The sequence below is a fragment of the Saccopteryx bilineata genome, chromosome 4, assembly GCF_036850765.1.
Source record: "Saccopteryx bilineata isolate mSacBil1 chromosome 4, mSacBil1_pri_phased_curated, whole genome shotgun sequence".
NCBI lineage: Eukaryota > Metazoa > Chordata > Mammalia > Chiroptera > Emballonuridae > Saccopteryx > Saccopteryx bilineata.
Genome location: NC_089493.1, coordinates 136,429,924 through 136,449,463, shown reverse-complemented (window position 1 = coordinate 136,449,463; position 19,540 = coordinate 136,429,924). Strand labels below are relative to the sequence as shown.

The 19,540-nt window shown below is 35.5% G+C and overlaps 1 protein-coding gene across 8 annotated transcripts in view; it reads right to left on the bottom strand.

Annotated features, from left to right (window-relative positions):
- RAPGEF6 (Rap guanine nucleotide exchange factor 6) overlaps positions 1-19,540 on the bottom strand; it is a 225,462-nt gene that overhangs the window by 61,696 nt on the left and 144,226 nt on the right. For all 8 annotated transcript variants that reach the window (XM_066278439.1, XM_066278445.1, XM_066278443.1 and 5 more), the window contains 3 exons: positions 17,372-17,612; positions 10,240-10,397; positions 4,863-5,103 (listed from right to left, as the gene is read on the bottom strand). In XM_066278439.1, the coding sequence (XP_066134536.1) occupies positions 4,863-5,103; positions 10,240-10,397; positions 17,372-17,612 (640 nt within the window). The remainder of the gene's footprint in view (positions 1-4,862; positions 5,104-10,239; positions 10,398-17,371; positions 17,613-19,540) is intronic.

The window sequence follows — 19,540 nt, the reverse complement described above, 5'->3', positions numbered from 1 at the left end:
AAAGAAAAGATCAACATATTTGACAAACCCTTGGCAAGACTCATCAAGGAAAAAAGAGAAAGGACTCATATAAACAAAATCCAAAATGAAAGAGGAGAAATCACCACGGACACCGTAGATATACAAAGAATTATTGTAGAATACTATGAAAAACTGTATGCCACCAAATTCAACAACCTAGAAGAAATGGATAAATTCCTAGAACAATACAACCTTCCTAGACTGAGTCACAAAGAAGTAGAAAGTCTAAGCAGACCAATTAGCAGGGAGGAAATAAAAAAACTATTAAAAACCTCCCCCAAAATAAAAGTCCAGGCCCAGATGGTTATAATAGTGAATTCCATCAAACATTCAAAGAAGACTTGGTTCCTATTCTACTCAAAGTCCAAAAAAATTGAAGAAAAAGCAATACTTCCAAACACATTTTATGAGGCCAACATAACCCTCATACCAAAACCTGGCAAGGACAGCACAAAAAAAGAAAACTACAGACCAATATCTCTAATACAGATGCTAAAATACTAAACAAAATACTGGCAAATCGAATACAACAACATATTAAAAAAATAATACATCATGATCAAGTGGGATTCATCCCAGAATCTCAAGGATGGTTCAACATACATAAAACGGTTAACGTAATACACCATATCAACAAAACAAAAAACAAAAACCACATGATCTTATCAATAGATGCAGAAAAGGCATTTGATAAAATAGAACACAACTTTATGTTTAAGACACTCAACAAAATGGGTATAGAAAGAAAATATCTCAACATGATAAAGGCCATATATGATAAACCATCAGCCAACATAATATTAAATGGCATAAAACTGAGGACTTTCCACCTTAAATCAGGAACAAGACAGGGTTGTCCACTCTCTCCACTCTTATTTAATGTGGTGCTAGAAGTTCTGGCCAGAGCAATCAGACAAGAGAAAGAAATAAAAGGTATCCATAGCGAAAAAGAAGAAGTAAAGGTATCACTTTTTGCAGATGATATGATCCTATACATCAAAAACCCCAAAGACTCCACAAAAAGATTACTAGAAACAATAAACCAATACAGTAAGGTCACAGGATACAATATTAACATACAAAAGTCCATAGCCTTTCTATATGCCAACAATGAAATATTAGAAAAATGAACTCAAAAAAATAATCCCCTTCATGATTGCAACAAAAGAAATACAATACCTAGGAATAAACATAACAAAGAATGTAAAGGACCTATATAATGAAAACTACAAAGCATTGTTAAGAAAAATCGAAAAAGATACAATGAGATGGAAAAACATTCCTTGTTCTTGGATAGTAAGAATAAATATAATCAATATGGCCATATTACACAAAGCAGTTTATAAATTTAATGCCATTCCCATCAAAATTTCTATGACATTTTTTAAAGAAATGGAACAAAAAAATCATCAGATTTATATGGAACTATAAAAAACCCCGAATAGACAAAGCAATCCTAAGGAAAAAGAATGAAGCTGGGGACATTATAATACTTAAAACTCTATTATAGGACCACGACAATCAAAACAGCATGGTATTGGCCCTGGCCGGTTGGCTCAGTGGTAGGGCGTCGGCCTGGAGTGCGGGGGACCCGGGTTCGATTCCCGGCCAGGGCACATAGGAGAAGCGCCCACTTGCTTCTCCACCCCTCTCCCCTCCTTCCTCTCTGTCTCTCTCTTCCCCTCCCGCAGCCAAGGCTCCATTGGAGCAAAGATGGCCCGGGCGCTGGGGATGGCTCCTTGGCCTCTGCCCCAGGCGCTAGAGTGGCTCTGGTTGCGGCAGAGCAACGCCCCGGAGGGGCAGAGCATCGCCCCCTGGTGGGCAGAGCGTCACCCCTGGTGGGCGTGCCGGGTGGATCCGGGTCGGGCGCATGCAGGAGTCTGTCTGACTGTCTCTCCCTGTTTCCAGCTTCAGAAAAAACAAACAAACAAACAAAAAACCCAGCATGGTGGAAATGCTGAGGTTGCCGGTTCGAAACCCTGGGCTTGCCTGGTCAAGGCACATATGGGAGTTGATGCTTCCTGCTCCTCCCCCTTCTCTCTCTCTCTCTGTCTTCTCTCTCTCTCCTTTCTAAAAATGAAAAAAAAAAAAACCAAACAAACAAAAAACACAAAAAACCAGCATGGTATTGGCAGAAAAATAGACACTCAGACCAATGGAACAGAATAGAAAGTCCAGAAATAAAACCACATATATTTAGTCAAATAATTTTTGATAAAGGGGCCAACAACACACAATGGAGAAAAGAAAGCCTCTTCAACAAATGGTGCTGGGAAAACTGGAAAGCCACATGCAAAAGAATGAAACTCGACTACAGCTTGTCCCCTTGTACTAAAATTAATTCAAAATGGATCAATGACCTAAATATTAAGACCTGAAATGATAAAGTACATAGAAGAAGACATAGGTACTAAACTCATTGACCTGGGTTTTAAAGAGCATTTTATGAATTTGACTCCAAAGGCAAGAGAAGTGAAGGCAAAGATAAATGAATGGGACTACATCAGACTAAAAAGTTTTTGCTCAGCAAGAGAAACTGACAACAAAATAAACAGACAGCCAACTAAATGGGAAATGATATTTTTAAACAACAGCTCAGATAAGGGCCTAATATCCAAAATTTACAAAGAACTCATAAAACTCAACAATAAAAAACAAACAATCCAATAAAAAAATGGGAAGAGGACATGAACAGACACTTCTCCTAGGAAGAAATACAAATGGCCAACAGATATATGAAAAGATGCTCATCTTCGTTATTAGAGAAATGCAAATCAAAACTGCAATGAGATACCACCTCACACCTGTTAGATTAGCTATTCTCAACAATACATGTAATAGCAAATGCTGGAGAGGCTGTGGAGAAAAGGGAACCCTCATTCACTGTTGGTGGGACTGTAAAGTAGTACAACCATTATGGAAGAAAGTATGGTGGTTCCTCAAAAAACTGAAAATAGAACTACCTTATGACCCAGCAATCCCTCTACTGGGTATATACCCCCAAAACTCAGAAACATTGATACGTAAAGACACATGTAGCCCCATGTTCACTGCAGCATTGTTCACAGTGGCCAGGACATGGAAACAACCAAAAAGCCCTTCAATAGAAGACTAGATAAAGAAGATGTGGCACATATACACTATGGAATACTACTAAGCCATAAGAAATGATGACATCGGATCATTTACAACAAAATGGTGGGATCTTGATAACATTATACGGAATGAAATAAGTAAATCAGAAAAAACCAAGAACTACATGATTCCATACATTGGTGGGACATAAAATCGAGACTAAGACAGGGACAAGAGTGTGGTGGTTACTGGGGGGGGGGGGGAGGCGGAGGGGCACAAAGAAAACTAGATAGAGGGTGACAGAGGACAATCTGACTTTGGGTGATGGGTATGCAACATAATTGAAAGACAAGATTACCTGGACATGTTTTCTTTTAATATATGTACCCTGATTTATTGATGTCACCCCATTAACATTAATAAAAATTTATTTATTAAAAAATAAATAAAAAGGGGCGAAAAAAAAATGAATACACACTTCTCCAAAGAGGACATGCAGATGGCCAATAGGCAGATGAAAAAATGCTCAACATTACTAATCATTAGAGAAATGCAAATTAAAACCAGAATGAGATATCACCTCACACCAGTCAGAATGACGCTCATCAACAAAACAACACAGAATAAGTGCTGGCGAGGATGTGGACAAAAGGGAACCCTCCTGCACTGCTGGTGGGAATGCAGACTGGTGCAGCCACTGTGGAAAACAGTATGGAGATTCCTCAAGAAATTAAAAATTGAACTGCCTTTTGACTCAGCTATACCACTTTTAGGAATATACCCCAAGAACACCATAGCACTGTTTGAAAAAAGAAATGCACCCCCATGTTTATGGCAGCGTTGTTCACAATAGCGAAGATTTGGAAATAGCCCAAGTGTCCGTCAGTGGACAAGTGGATTAAAAAGCTTTGGTATATATATACTATGGAATACTACTCAGCCATAAGAAATAATGACATTGGATCATTTATAACAACACAGATGGACCTTGATAACATTATACTGAGTGAAATAAGTGAATCAGAAAAAACTAAGAACTATGATTCCATACTTAGATGAGACATAAAAATGAGACTCAGAGGACATGGATAAGAGTGTGGTGGTTAGGGGGGAGGGGCACAAAGAAAACCAGATAGAAGGTGATGAAAGACAATTTGACTTTGGGTGATGGGTATGTAACATAATCAAATGTCAAAATAACCTGGAGATGTTTTCTCTGACCATATGTACCCTGATTTATCAATGTCACCCTATTAAAATTAATAAAAAAAATATCAGTGGATTGTAAAAAAAAAAAAACAATTTAAAAAATTCCCATATATTCATTAAAGGACAACTACTTAGGAAAAGAACTGTGAAAACTATGGCTTCTTTTACTCAAAGTATATATGGTCACAGTAAAAACAAATTGATAAATTAATATATACACAGTCAGATACATGTAAAGATATGTATCATTTATTTTCTTCCTCTGTATAAAACAGAGATTAGACTACATCAGTGGTTCTAAAACTGGTTTAGAAAGAGGGCTAAAGCAGTTTAGCAAACTGTTCTCCCTTTCCTTTTCCCACTTTTGGGTAGCCATTATGAGAGCATATCTAAAATTATGGTGGTAAACTGGGGTAAAAAAAAAAGAGAAATCTTACTTCAAATTTAAAGAGAACTCAGTGGCCTAAGACAGGATGTTTCTATTTACAAAGGTTTTTAACATGGAACCTTCAAAAATGCATCTAGAAATAAGTACATTCACTAAGAAGCACATTTACCTTCCATTGAGCTGAATCCTATCAGCTAATTTGGAAAACTGGTCTGGAAGTCTTCTCTGCTTTATGACACCCTCCGGAGTAACAGAAACTTCACAGAGAGAGTATGTGTCAGATGCTCCAGTCAAACCAAATTCATGAACAGCGTGACAAACAACTTCTTTAGCTGTTGTGTCTTTACTGATGATAATGTAGCAACTCTGTTGATCTGCTTTGAAAACTCTTATAACTTGATCAGGAATATCTATATAAATACAAAAATGTACACTGTTATTTTCAAGAAAATTACTTTTAACTCTTCAAAAAGAAATTTGGAACCAATGATCCCTCTAACCAGTGAAATATACATTTCCATTTCAGGTTAACAGAGATCACTGCTTCATTTATTGATAAATGTTTCTAATTTCTCAGGTGACAAAACACCAATACATGTTCACAGGAAAACACAAAGAAAACGATAAAAATTAGTGTCTTACTATACATACAATTTGGAAGCCACAATTCCTTTTATTTATAAACACTTTGAAGAAATTTTTATATATTTTAATTATCCAAACTCGAGTACACATTCATTTTCTCTTTCCTTTTTGCGAACATACTATAACATACTCTGGGAAGGAACAGAGAATTGTTCATCTTACTAAACAGCGTCATACTCTGTTAAAGCCAGTTTTCGCCCCCAAGCAATGTACAGTTAGACAGTCATATAAGACAATTCAGGTATCATAAATGGGTACCTCAAGAAAAATTATTTAATGAGTTCAGATTTTAGGTTTGAAGCTAGACTATACTTAACCATACCAACAGACATTTAAAAAGATTCTCAGGAGTACATTTGATTCCTATTTCATTAATAAAATTCTTACAGATAAATGAATTCAAGAAAAGAATTCTCAGATATCTGGACTTTCAACCCAAAGGCAAATATTCTAGAGTGCTAAGCATAATTATGTGAAATAAAATAAGATATGTAAAGAATGCATGGATTGATGCTAAGGTTACATTAAAAATGGGAGAATTTTTTATGTATTCAAAATGATTCTACACACACAAATGAGACCACATCAAAAGACTGACTCTTTGTTCTACTCTAAATTGTTAACTGATAAACAAATATTTATGGAGTTTGTTATGTACCAAGAGTGTTTGGGTGATTAAGGACACAGTAATGAACGAGAAGGACGAAGTCTCTGCTCTCAGGGATTTGTGTGCATTTAAGAAAGGAAGTGGTGGCTTAAGAAATGACAGACAATAATAAGACACTCCATCTAGTGAAAGTGGCACAAAGAAAATAGGGCAGCAGTACAATGGAATACGTGGCCAAGGACTGATGGACTTGTATAAAAGAGCCAGAGAGTAAATAATAAATCTTGTAAGCCAAGAAAGAAAACAAGTTTCTATAAGTTTTAAACAAAATTCAAAATATAGTAATAATGCAAATCTAAAGCATGTAAAGATATATAAACTGTAAACGTCCACTAAAAGAAGACTGGTTAAATGGAATACTACCAGCTTTTAACAAATTTTTGGTAAAACATCATATCCTGATACCAAAAAGTATTTAAGTTATATTTCTTAAGTGAAACGGGCTAAGTGAAGAAAAAGTAAAGCATACTATTTAGGGTAAAGGAAATGATACACACATTTTATGTTCACTGAAATTTCTGGAAGGACATATGGTACAAGTAAATGAACAATTGCTAATTCTGGGAAGTTAAGACATATTCTGTCCTTTCTGTGCAGTCTGATTTTTACAGAACTGTAATCGTATGTTCCCTTATAACTAAAAGTTAAAATAACTCAGATTTGCAAAACAGAAATTATTTAAAGTTTACTAACTATTAAAGAAATAAAATAGCCTGACCAGGCAGTGGTGCAGTAGATAGAGCATTGGACTGGGTGCAGAGGACCCAGGTTCAAGACCCCAAGGTCGCCAGCTTGAGCATGAGCTCATCTGGTTTGAGCAAAGCTCACCAGCTTGGACCTAAGGTCGCTGTCTCGAGCAAGGGGTTACTCGGTCTGCTGAAGCCCCACGGGTCAAGGCACATGTGAGAAAGCAATCAATGAACTAAAGTGCCACAACGGGGGTGGGGGGAGAGAAGAAAATAAAGATCTGTGCTATTAAATGAAAGAATAAGCAAAAGTTTCATAGGCCTCATCTTGAATTAGGTCAAACATTACAAAAGAAACTTTCACAAGTTATAGAACAGCATGTAAACTCTGATGCTATGAATATAAAAATATAAAGTCAAAGAAATGACTAGAAGAATACATGCCAGTATATAGTGGGAACCTATAAGGGGATAGAAAAGTTCTGCTTTCTGCTTCATTCAGTTATTGATTGTTTAAAAATAGAATGCTATACACACACAAAAACAATAGGAACAGAATTCTGCAAGATACTTACAGTAAAAACCAACAGCTGTAGGCAGCAAAAACAAAGCAAAACCATAAAAAGGTCAGCAATCAAAAGCAGACTAATCCAATAGTTCTGTAGCTTTGTACCTGCTTTCTAATAACTTTAAACATGTACCATCAATATGACTGAGATCAAGACAGATAAAAGGTAATCAACCTTGGCTAATGTGATACATGAAGTGAAATATAAAAAAGTGTTGTAGTACATAATTCAAGGAGTCAAATTTAAAATTAATTGAAAATATTTAATTCAACATAAATATAAAATAGCACCATAAAAGGCCTTTCATAAACTTGTACATTTTAGGGTTTAAAAATAAAATTTATACGATAAATAGCTATCTTATACATGCTCACTTATACTGCTAGTAGGTACACAGGCTGCAGACTAAGCTTTGCAGGCATCTCTTCTGAACAGACTGATGAAAGGCATTTTCAGCCCTTTCACTATGTTTTCAATGAGAGAATTATGCAACCAATCTGAAATCAAACTGAGTAGCAACTTCTCTTCACATTATGCTCATATTAATTTCAGCACAATGAGGCCTACAGTTTCTAAGTTTTAATAATTCTGACCTCTTCCCTTTGCTCCCCCAGCCAAATCCCCAAATTCTCTTTCCTCTCTCTCTCTTCTCCCTAAAACCCATCCCTTACTCTCTTAGCCTCACGTCTACATATTCTGGTGGCAAAAACACAGCCCTAAAAATCACTCAGTGTGTGCACTGAATGAATACACATTGTCTTACGACAGCACAGGCAGACCTCATTTTATTGCACTTTGCTTTACCGCACTTCACAGATGATGGGTTTTTACAAACTGAAGGCCAAAAGCAAAACAATTACAACCCCTTTTACTGCATCACTTGCTTTATTGTGGTGGTCTAGAGCCAAATTTGCAGCATCTCTGAGGTAAGCCCGAATGCATACTGTATTTAGTTTGTGCTCAGGTAGTGTGAAAATATTTTACTTGTGAATATAGAGTAAGAAGTACTGCTATGGCCCCGGCCAGATAGCTAGCTTGGTTGGTTAGTGAGCATCATTAAGATGCACAGAGGCTGTGGGTTCAATCCCTGGTCAAGGCACATACAGGAACAGATTAATGTTTCTGTCTCTCTTTCCCTTCCTCTCTCTAACATCAATATATATTTCTTAAAAAGTTAAAAAAAAAGTACTGCTGAGACACACAAATAAATTCCCATGACAAACAACTGAGAGACAATGAAAACATGCTCGAGATTTCTGGAAAATGAAGGATTGACTGCAGCTAAGGGCCGTGGCTTCCCCGATGAAGTAACATTTGAGCTCAACACTGAGGAAGAAGAGAAAGTTCAAGGTATATGCAGGAAGAGAACACCACAGGTGACCAACATCAGAGGCACAGACAGTTCGGAAGGTAAGTGTCAAACACACTCAGGAAAGACAGATGAGATGCCAATGGAGACAATGGGAGGACAAGAGGCTAGAAAAAGGGCTCAAAATCATGCTGTGAAAACTGGACCCAACACTATTAAGTTATTGTCTTTAGGCCCCAAACCCACCCTGCCTTGTTATGACAGGGTGAAACACTGTAACCCACATCTCTTCTTGGTCAGCTAACTCTCTTTTAGGTTCTGCCACAAAGGGGTAGACTGCAAGGTGAGAGGAAGAGGAGGCTTTCTGCTTCACGTTTTTTCTTGTGGGCTTCTGCTCCTGTATCACCCCAGCACCACTTTCCACCCACCCTGAGAGTGGCATTTCTTTCATACCAGAAGCTGAACCCAGTTTGTAGCTTTTCTACCTCTGTGATTCCTCAGTGCTTGCTTTTTAACCCTTTTAGGTAAACTGTTTGCTTTATACCTTGGTAATAATTCCTTATATTAACTTCCCTAAAATATCTCAAGCAGTTTCCATCTCATGACTAGAATCTTGGCTAATACAGAAATCACTAGGAATTTCGAAGGGAGGTTACATTACAAAATCTTACATTACAAAATCTTTGTTTCTAGAAAGAACACTGTTAGTCAGGTAGAGAACAGGATGTGTCAGAGATAGATTATTGAATTTAGTAATCTTTCTAGTGGTAAAGAAAAAAAACAATATGTAGAATGACTTTCACTCAGCTGCATTTTTATGTTATGTCCTACAGTTATTTAAATTGCTATAAAACATAAGTTTTACTATTATTCTTGTATTCCATATTCCCTCCTTTCTACATAATACCAGGATTCATGTAATTGAATTTCCTCCCTTTTTACACTAGCTGCTAGGAATGTCAGTACCAAAACTGAAGCTGAATTCCAACCACACAGATCTCTGTAGAGGTCACTTTTTCCCTTCTCTCCTTGGACCCAATTATATATTTCAATTTTTAACTGTATGTGTCTTTTATTGAAAGCCATTTCAAATCTTTTCAACTGATAAATATAAAAATTTTCAAAGCCAAAGTGTTTCTTCCTCATAGTAAATTTTATTTGAAATTTTAAATTATATAGTTAAATGATAATTTCTGCCTCTGTGTATCAATACACTGAAAGTTTGAACACCAGTGTTAAAGATATTATAGTATTTTAATTAACAACACATACCAAAAATAACTTTAGCTTTGGGTGTTGGGGAAAAATCAGTGTTTCTAGAAAATTATTAATCTATTTCTATATCTCAAAGAGAAAGATAAGTGAGGCACTTAGATTAAAGTAATCTGCCTTATCCTTTTCTCCACCCTGGATGTTTTTTGGCTAAGAAGTATCTCTGCTCTCACTGCACTGCTCAGACTGGGGTTTGTTAGACAGCTAAATTAATTCATACTAAAGGAAATATCACTTCAGCTTAGACAAAAGGATATAATCTTCTTAGCTTTTGAAATAATAATCTAGAGGTAGGAAAAGAAGGCTGCAAGCAAATCTAGCATGTGTTACACAAGGGTCCACCATCTATTTGTCTATTTGGTACAATACTGCTATATGAAACCACAGGCAAAAATCACCTGAAGGATTAGAAAAATCCAACATGCTGGTGGTAGGCTGCAGGAGATCCGGGCTGCTGGATGACAGAGTTCCAGGAATAGGCATTATAGCCAGACTGTGTCTACAGTGTCTCGTTCCCACAATGCTGTCATCCTGTGATTGGCTCAGGCCTCCATCACTTCAAAAGAAATGTCATATTATCACTTTAAAGTACTTGAGCGTTCGTAATAGTAAATATTACTGTTTTCTGTGCACTAAGGCATATTGAACCAATACAAAGTAGTGACTTTAACAATTAATGTATTACATAATTTTTTAATAAAATTAACTGTAATAATGAAAATTTCAATAAAATGTTTTTAATAATGACACAAATAAAACTTAATTTACATTTCTAAGTAATTCTACCACATGATAGAGAAATAACCATAAGAAATTGCTGGTGGAGATTAAATTAAACACGTGTATTTAGGAAGCCTTTGAGATCTGCCAGTTTCAGCGGACACCATATAAATGAAAATGCACAGCCAACACCATAGAAAGGTTCTGTCTCTCAAAGGAAAGGCTTGGTGACCTCCTAGGCAAAAGATGGAGTTGGGTCTAAACGCAAACCAAAAATAGGGCAGGTTGTAAAAAACCAGTGGGGCTAGGTTCAAGTGACAAGATAAGAAAGGTCTTTCAATAGATGAACAATCAGAACTGCTCAAACCATCAAGAATAGAGAAAAGATAATAGGACGATGGCACAATAAACAGCAACAAACCACAATGGAAATATGTGACAAATAGAAAGGAGAAGGAATAAAGAGGACTAGAAATGAAAATTGAAGAAAATAATTTGATAAGTCTCTAAAGTTTATTCTAATAGCACATTATTTCTTGCATCATCTCTCAAGTCTAATTATTTGGCTGTTTCCTAGATGAGAACATCAAAACCAAAACAGAGAGCAAATTATTTAAAGTTAACTTTCTTTAAGGGTTTGCAATACAACTATCAATTAAATGTCCATATTTAAGCAAATAAAATACTTTTCCTTTAAAATATTTTTAAGTGTTACATAAACAACTCTAAATCTAAGAAGAAAAATAAAAACACAAACATAACTATCACTTAACTTTAGATAACCACAAAAGTCCTAATAAAACATAGCAAAAGTAAACCGTCCTACATAGAGTAGTAATAAAAAGAAAAAATTTCCAACAGCATTAACAATCAAAATACCATTTATTTATAAGTGTTACGCTTATGTGAAAACCAATGCTTTAGGTCCAGTGATGGTGAACCTTTTTATAAAAACCGCCCACTTTTGCAGGGCTGGTCCAGTGGGGACCAGGTTGACCAGCCCTGCAAAAGTGGGTGGTTTTTATAAAAAGGTTCAAAGTTTCACCAATTTGGCTTTAGGTTAATATTCTCATGTAAATTTTAGTGACTGCAGCATTCTACTCAGTACTGCTCCAAGTATATGAGGTATCATAGAATACTTACCTATTAGCATGACATGGATTAACGTCTGTCTTAAAAATGAGTGATGAGACACATCTAGAATATGTTAGTAGTAAAAAATAGGATTGAGGCAGATTAGGAAATTATGCAAGACTGAGTGCAAAGGGTTTTTAAATAAACAGCTAAAGCTGTTAATAGCCAGACAGGGAAGATAGCCAGGACAAAGGAGAGCAGAGGAGACAGGAAAAAGCATCAAGACACAGAAGACAGCAAAGTAAGTGTTTCTAGAGTGAGCTATGTCAGACACACCTGGGTTATTAGCTGTGTGACCTCAGGGAATTTTCTGTTTCTAGACATTGATTTCTTCATCTAAAAATGTGAATAAAACTATCTATCTCCCAGGACTACTTTAAGGATTAAATTAGGCCACATAGGTGAACACTGGCACAGAGAAAAACAGGTTTCCTATTTTTAAAGAAGACTAGGAAGTATATATTTTTACCAAGATTAAATAGAATGGTAGAAACAAGAAAGAATTTTAAGCAAGTCATACTTAAATAAATACAGTGGGGGACAGATGGGTATGACAAGTAAAGGCAAAATGTTTTCCTGGGGAGAGAAGGCAGTCTAATTTGACAGATGAGACAAAGAAAATAGCTTATTTAATTAATTTGTGCTTATGCTACATTGGCTCCTTGTAATTAGGCATGTATTCCTGAAGATCAGGGCTAAATACTCTGTTATGTAAGAGAAGGGCTAAATACTCTAAGTTATCTATCCTAAGAGAAAAAAAATGAGTGAGGGCTTTCACAGATTTAATATTTATAGCTTAATAGGTAATTTGGCAACAATTTAAATTATATAGGAAATAAAACTTTTCTTTTTAAAAATGTAACAGCCTGTCTTTCACAAATTTTTTTAAAACAAATCTGCCATTTTTTTTGTGTGTGTGTTTTTCTGAAGCTGGAAACAGGGAGAGACAGTCAAACAGACTCCGGCATGCGCCTGACAGGGATCCACCCGGCACGCCCACCAGAGGCGATGCTCTGCCGGACCAGAGCCACTCTAGCGCCTGGGGCAGAGGCCAAAGAGCCATCCCCAGCGCCCGGGCCATCTTTGCTCCAATGGAGCCTTGGCTGCGGGAGGGGAAGAGAGAGACAGAGAGAAAGGAGGGGGGGGTGGTGGAGAAGCAAATGGGCACTTCTCCTAAGTGCCCTGGCCGGGAAGGTCCCCCGCACAGCCAGGCCGACGCTCTACCGCTGAGCCAACCGGCCAGGGCCAATCTGCCATTTTTTAAACACAGAGGGTCAGATAAGTGAATCCAAGGAAGCAAACTGTTAAAGAGATTAGGGGGTCCCACTAATAAAGTTAAAACAACTTTTAACAATGTTAAAATGTTACAATTTTCTACTAAAGGAAATTGGCTGCATTAGCAACAGTAAATTATAATTTAGAGACTAAGAGAAGTGCATGAAAAACTAAAAGCTCTTAACTCTCTTACTAATCTTAAATTTAACATTACTTTTGCTTTTTAATAAGCAATAGATATACTATACAGTTATAATAATGTAAACTGGTTACAAATTCACATTAATGAAGGTGTGAGCCAGTATAAATGAAAACTATATTCATGTTAAGTACAACATGCTGTGACATGAAAAAAAAAAGTATGTAATTGGAAAAAGTTCATGCTTGTTTATAACCTGAATAAAGCCTATTTGCAAATAATGATGTCATTTCTTACCAAAACAGTCTCCTGAGGTGATGCAGTAACAGAAACAAGGCAGTTTGAAAATTCTCAATAATTCCCTGACACTAAATTTACTTAAAAGTATATTTCAGTTTTCTACTATGAAATTAAAAAGGCTGTATAAATATCAATATGAAAATAAAAATAATCCTAATATTAAAAGAAAACAAAAAATGTATGTTGACAGGTGACAAAAAACTTCTGATAAGCAAACAAGGCTGTCTACTTCTGGGACTGTTACAATGGATAATACAAAGATGTTATATAGGCATCTTTATATTATGTGATTGAAGAAAACAAAAGCTGAGCAATTAAAAATTAGGAGATCAGATTCCCTGAATTGTGAAATAGTCTCAGGTCAATAAAAAGTACATTGCTATGTCTTAATTTACAGATGTTACTCAAAATCAGTAACTTTTTTTTTCATTGCTAATTTTCAGGAGAATTCTTTCATTTTAATATGATGTCAAGGTTAAGGATTTTGAGAATTATCTGTTTTTATCTCAACTATTTCTTTAATTACTTCCTTTGCTGCTCTCACAGATGTAGACACTCTTATAGTATTTCTAAGACAGCTCATCCCCTCCTCTTACAGAAGTGAGCGCTGCAAAAAGAAGACAACAAGCGCCCCTTCAAGGAGTCCTGGAACATAAGAGATGTTCAGAAACGGGTTAATTTTTTTTTTCATTAAAAGTAAACATTCAATTGTAGAAAACTTGAGAAAAAAATAAGAAAATATTACCTATAAAACTGCACCTCATTGAAAACCACATCAACATTTACTTTCTAGTCATTTTTCCAATATTCAAAGCATATTTAGCCAATTCCTTGTAGTTTACATTTAGGGTATTTCCAATTTTGTTTTATAATAGATAAAATTCCTAAGAACACCTATATATAAGCCTTCATCTAATTATTATTAGAAATGGAATTACTGAATCAAAGGTATAAATATTTTTAAGCTCTTAATAAAAAATTGTTCAAATGCTTTATAGAAAGGTTACATCATTTTATATTCCCACAGCAGTTTAAGCTTATCTATCCTAAGTTATCGATTTGAGCCCTAACTTTTCTCTTTGTTGATCTTTAATTAAAACTTCCTGGTCTAAATTATATATCCTTGATTATTATGAATGCAGACCAATAGATTCACATACCAGAGTATGTGATTTTTTTATTGAAGTCTTCTATCTAGGGAGTCTTTTGTGTGTATAGTAAAAGGGGTTGTCTGAATTCATGTTTAATAAATGCCAAAAAATATGACAACATTCTCAAAAATAAAAAATGGCCATTCCAAAAGGCAAAATGACAAATCAGTTCTCTGTATAAAACTGACTCCAGTAGGGAACCTTTATGATTTCTACTAAAATAATCTATTTTTTGGAATTTATGACAAAATTAATAGCATTTTACTTAAAACATGTTTAGAAGAGAGTTTAATATCAACTCCTGAAGGGCATTTTATTCATGTTGTATCCATAGCCAGCAGCCTGCTGTTGGCACAAAATAAGAGAATACTTATTGATTAGTAAGTGAAAAATCCCTTCTGATTTTAAGTAAAACTATTTCTAGTAGATCTTTTTTTTTTTTTTTTTTGGTACCAATATAAAGAAATAATGCTTGAATATACTCAAATGATTGCTCACAGACACTTAAATTTCCATGCCTTTTCTATAACGAAAGACAGAATCCAAGCATTAATAGAAACTTGGTCCTGTCCATAGAGACCTTTTAGATGCCAAAAGGTCCTTAGTATTTAAATCCCAATCTGAATCCTGACTCACCTAGGCTACTGAGGCAGGAAGGGTTATTACTGGCAATACAGCCACAACAGTTATTAGATCAATAAAACACATTGGCATTTCTTATGCTAATTAGCATATCTTGTAAACCAAAAGTAAAAACTGGACAAGTTATAGGCTACTGGAACTCAAGGACATTTTCTAAGCGTGGACATTTCTGGACAGGACTATATACCTGGCGAGGAATCCAGATGGAGTAACTAATTCCTACTCCCTGAAGGCGATACTGTGGAGATGAGATATTGATTTAGCTACCTGAAACCTGAATATAGCTTGTTGTAATGTGAAGCTGACAAGCTAAAGTCAGTTGCAATCAGTGTTCTCTGGTTTCTGATGACAAGTCACAACCATGCCACTGTTTAAAATGAGAACCACTTAAAGGAGATACTTGTACTCCAGACCAAACCCACTGGGGTTTCTGGAAACCCACAGGGCCTTCCTTCCTGAGGAGCACCCATAGGGAACTCTTCTGCCTCTAGTCTTCCCTTCTTTCTCCTTTTCCTCAGTGAATCTGGTCATCCAAAACTGTTCCCAGTTGCCTCAGTGTGGTCTGGCCCCCTTGCATTCTCCTTACTCAACGCTCAATTGTGGGAACAAGCCTTTTCATAGTTATTTGCTGTGCTGCTATAGTATGTTCAATATTGTAAAGAATTTTCCTATTTTAAAGTTATGATTTTTATAGAACACTCACCTTGAGGAGAGCAGTCATTCAGAAAGGAATGAGTAAAAAATGTTCTAGAAATGAGTGACATTAAGAACAGAGCTCAGGATGTTTCAATCCTCTTTGAGCCCCACTTTAAATAAAGAACAAATTTGTCGCCCTGACTGGAAATAACATCAAGATGGAGAACGTTTTCTCATCAGGAAATCTTGAGATCTTGACGTAAAAAAGGAGAGCTGACATTTACCTATTTCAAAGTTGCCTCCTAATTAGTCTTCTTGCTATTACTGCTAACTGTGCTGCACCTTCAAACCCAAACTACAAATACGCTAACAGAGAAGTTATTATAAGCAAAAATCTTAGATCATATTTCTTCTTTGGCTCCCTATTATGATATGATGAAGTCCTAATGTTTGGCATAATAATTAAAGCCCTTCATAACCTAGCACTTAACAAATTTCTCTGGTTTCACCTTTAGGTGTACAGAAACAGTCTATTCAAACCTACCAGGCTTGTTACTGCCTTTGTACATATCAAAACATTTATCATTCTCTAATGTACCACAGGCCTGCTTTCCCTTTTAGATCATCAATTCTTGAAGGACAAGAAACTTGCTCTACTTATCTTTCCATATTTCTAGCTCTGAACATTGGGCCTAATGTATAATAAATATATGGAGATTAAGAGTTCCTGGTATAAACTGCTTAGAGATAGGAACTACGTATCTCTTTTCAGCTCTATAATTATCACCTGTCAGAGTGTCAGGAACTATCAGAAGCCAAGTATTTCCTTTGAGCATGTTTTATTTGAATATGCTTTTTTTATTTCACTGATTGTGTCAGCCTACTATGTGCTAAATACTGTATTTGGTTAGAACTTTTCTGATTGTTTTAAAAAGTAGGTAATGTAAAATATATAGTATAATATAGTATATACTAGAATCATTTCCAGTCATGGCACTTCAGTGGATTGATTTCATCAGAATTTTACAGACCTTAATTTACATTGAAAGTCTTGAAAATTTTCTCGGTTTTAGTGACATCTCAATTTGGAAATAGAAATAGATTTGACTAATAGGTCAGCTTTAGAACTCAAGAGGGAGTAAACAGTGTAATAAGAGAAAGATAATTCAAAAGATAAAAACCTACAGTGTCTCAAGATTTAAGGTGCCCAAATTTGTAGGTCAAGGGACTGAAATTATACCAAAAATATACCAAAGTAAAAAAAAAAAAAGACTTTATAAAATAAAATAGAAATTGTTTCTAAAATTAAAAATAAGGCTAATGGAAGACTATATAATCTAACAGTGATAATTTCAATGGACAAGATGGGAGACATTCAGAATTTATTCTTTCTTATTTATGGATTGCTTGTAGATTTTGATGCATTAGTTGTATAAAAAATAAAAAAAAAACTGACCAAACTTCCCTTCCCCAAAATAAAAGTTTTACAGTTACTAGGAAAATGTCCACATAACTGAGAATGGTATTACATACCTAAAGAGTTTGGGAGGCAAGATACTAAATCGTGTTTTATCCAAAATTTTCCTGATTTTGTTTCTTCCACCTGAAACAGTATTTGCTTTTATTTTCTTATTTGCTTTCTCTTGTGATGTTTGCTCAATATCTCCTGGTACATCCTGGATTGAGTGGCGATTACTTTTTTTTTCAGCAATTTTGGGAATATGAGGAACACCAGATTTCTCTTGTTCGGTCCTACTAAGTAACTCTTTAAACACTGTGGAAATAAATAAATAAACTTGTCATTTCTTTGAATCAGAGTTTTTATATCAACAACAAATTTTAAGAACATGGTCACTTTTTATTACTTGGCCTTTCACAGCCTTATTCATGAAATTTACATCCATCCTTATCAGTTATGTCATTTACTTTTCTTTTCAGTTTATATACCTGACTATACTCCTGATGTTGTCCAAGAGCAACAAAATAATAAATAAATAAATAAATAAATAAATAAATAAATAAATAAATGGAACTGAGGAAAATGGAAAGAAAGTGCACAGACGGCCAGCATGTTTGAGAAGTCCAGGGGCTCCTATTTAGGAAATAAGCAATATAACTGCTAATCAACTCAGCTTTCATTGAAACAGATATTTAGATTCTATTATTTATGTTATTTTTAATGATAACATGAGATGTGATATATGTAAGTATTACATTAGGCTTTGTTTTGCAAAATTTAGCCATTAAATAAATGGAAAAAGCTTTGTTTGACCTGTTTTTACCAGAAATAAATAGCACTAAATTTGGTAACATGACAATTTCCTCAATCACATTCATGAGACTTATGTCACTCAGTAAAATAAAGCAACGAATGAACATTCACAACAGTGGTCTGAAGTAAAAAATCAATCTTCTTTAGATAACATTCTACAACCTTCAGTGTGGTGAGCGCACCATCCTGAAGGAGGGTCCCAGTGCATTGGGGGGACTGGCCTGTCTAGCAAGCTCTTGCCTAGATTCAATTTTTCTCCTTGTGAGAGGAGCTATCTCTCCCTGAGATCAGGCTAAAGAAAGATATACCCGTATAAGTGACTCATTTTCCAGTTAAAAAAAATATCACTTTTTCATTAAGTAATGTCATAAAAAGTTTTTTTTGGTTGTTATTTTAAATGTGTGTTCTTAAATAAGACAGATCAACTGGTAGAGAAAAGAAAAACATTAAGGTTCTAACCAGTTGACTCAGTGGTAGAGTATCAGAACAGGGTGTAGATGTCCAAGGTTTGATTTCCAGTCAGGGAACACAGGAGAAGGGACCATCTGCTTTTCCACTCCCATGCCCCCTATCTTCTCCTCCTGCAGCCATGGCTCAAACAGTTGGAGCAAGTTGGCCCCGGCATTGAGGATGGCTCCATGGCATCATCTCAGGCCCTAAAATAGCTTGGTTGCCGAGCAATGGAGCAGTGGCCCCAGATGGGCAGAGCACTGCCCAGTAAGGAGCTTGCTGGGTGGAGTCTGGCCCAGGCCACCCTCTCACTTAAAAAACAAACAAACAAACAAAAAATTAAAAAGATAAATGCTAAAGAAGAAGGTAACTTTTCTAAAGACTTGTGGTGCCTGCAGGGGTCTGAATGGAAGATAGTGGGTACATATTTTTTTAAAATGCAGGTCTTCAGCCCTGTGAGACGTAGAACCTCAGCATATCAGTAGGTGTAGCTTTGAGCAGTATCACTCTATATCTTCATAGAAGAAAACTATAAATTGTATGAAAGTGCCCACTGAAATCCTAACCACAGATGATTATGATATTTTTTTCAGTTATTTTTTAGGACAAATCAATTTTCTACAACATCAAGGACTAACAAGCAAGATTCAAATGAACAAAGCCAGAGAATTGACACATTACAATCAAAAATAATTTGGTTTTCAGTTGTAAAACTGGACCATTTTGAAAGTTTCAATCAGAATGACTTAACATTACCAAAACATATTGCAAGCTTATACAAGCACATTTTCTGCCTTTAAAATAGAGGAAATCTTTAGGAATCACCATTCAAAGACACTCTGCCTGATTGAAATATACTAAATTCCTTTTTTCTATTTTTTAATTTCAATCTATTTTAAGCCATGTGGGAAAGGTAAAAATACTTTTTTGAGCTAAAATCAAGATATCCATTCATTCAGAAAATATCTGCTAACTTATAA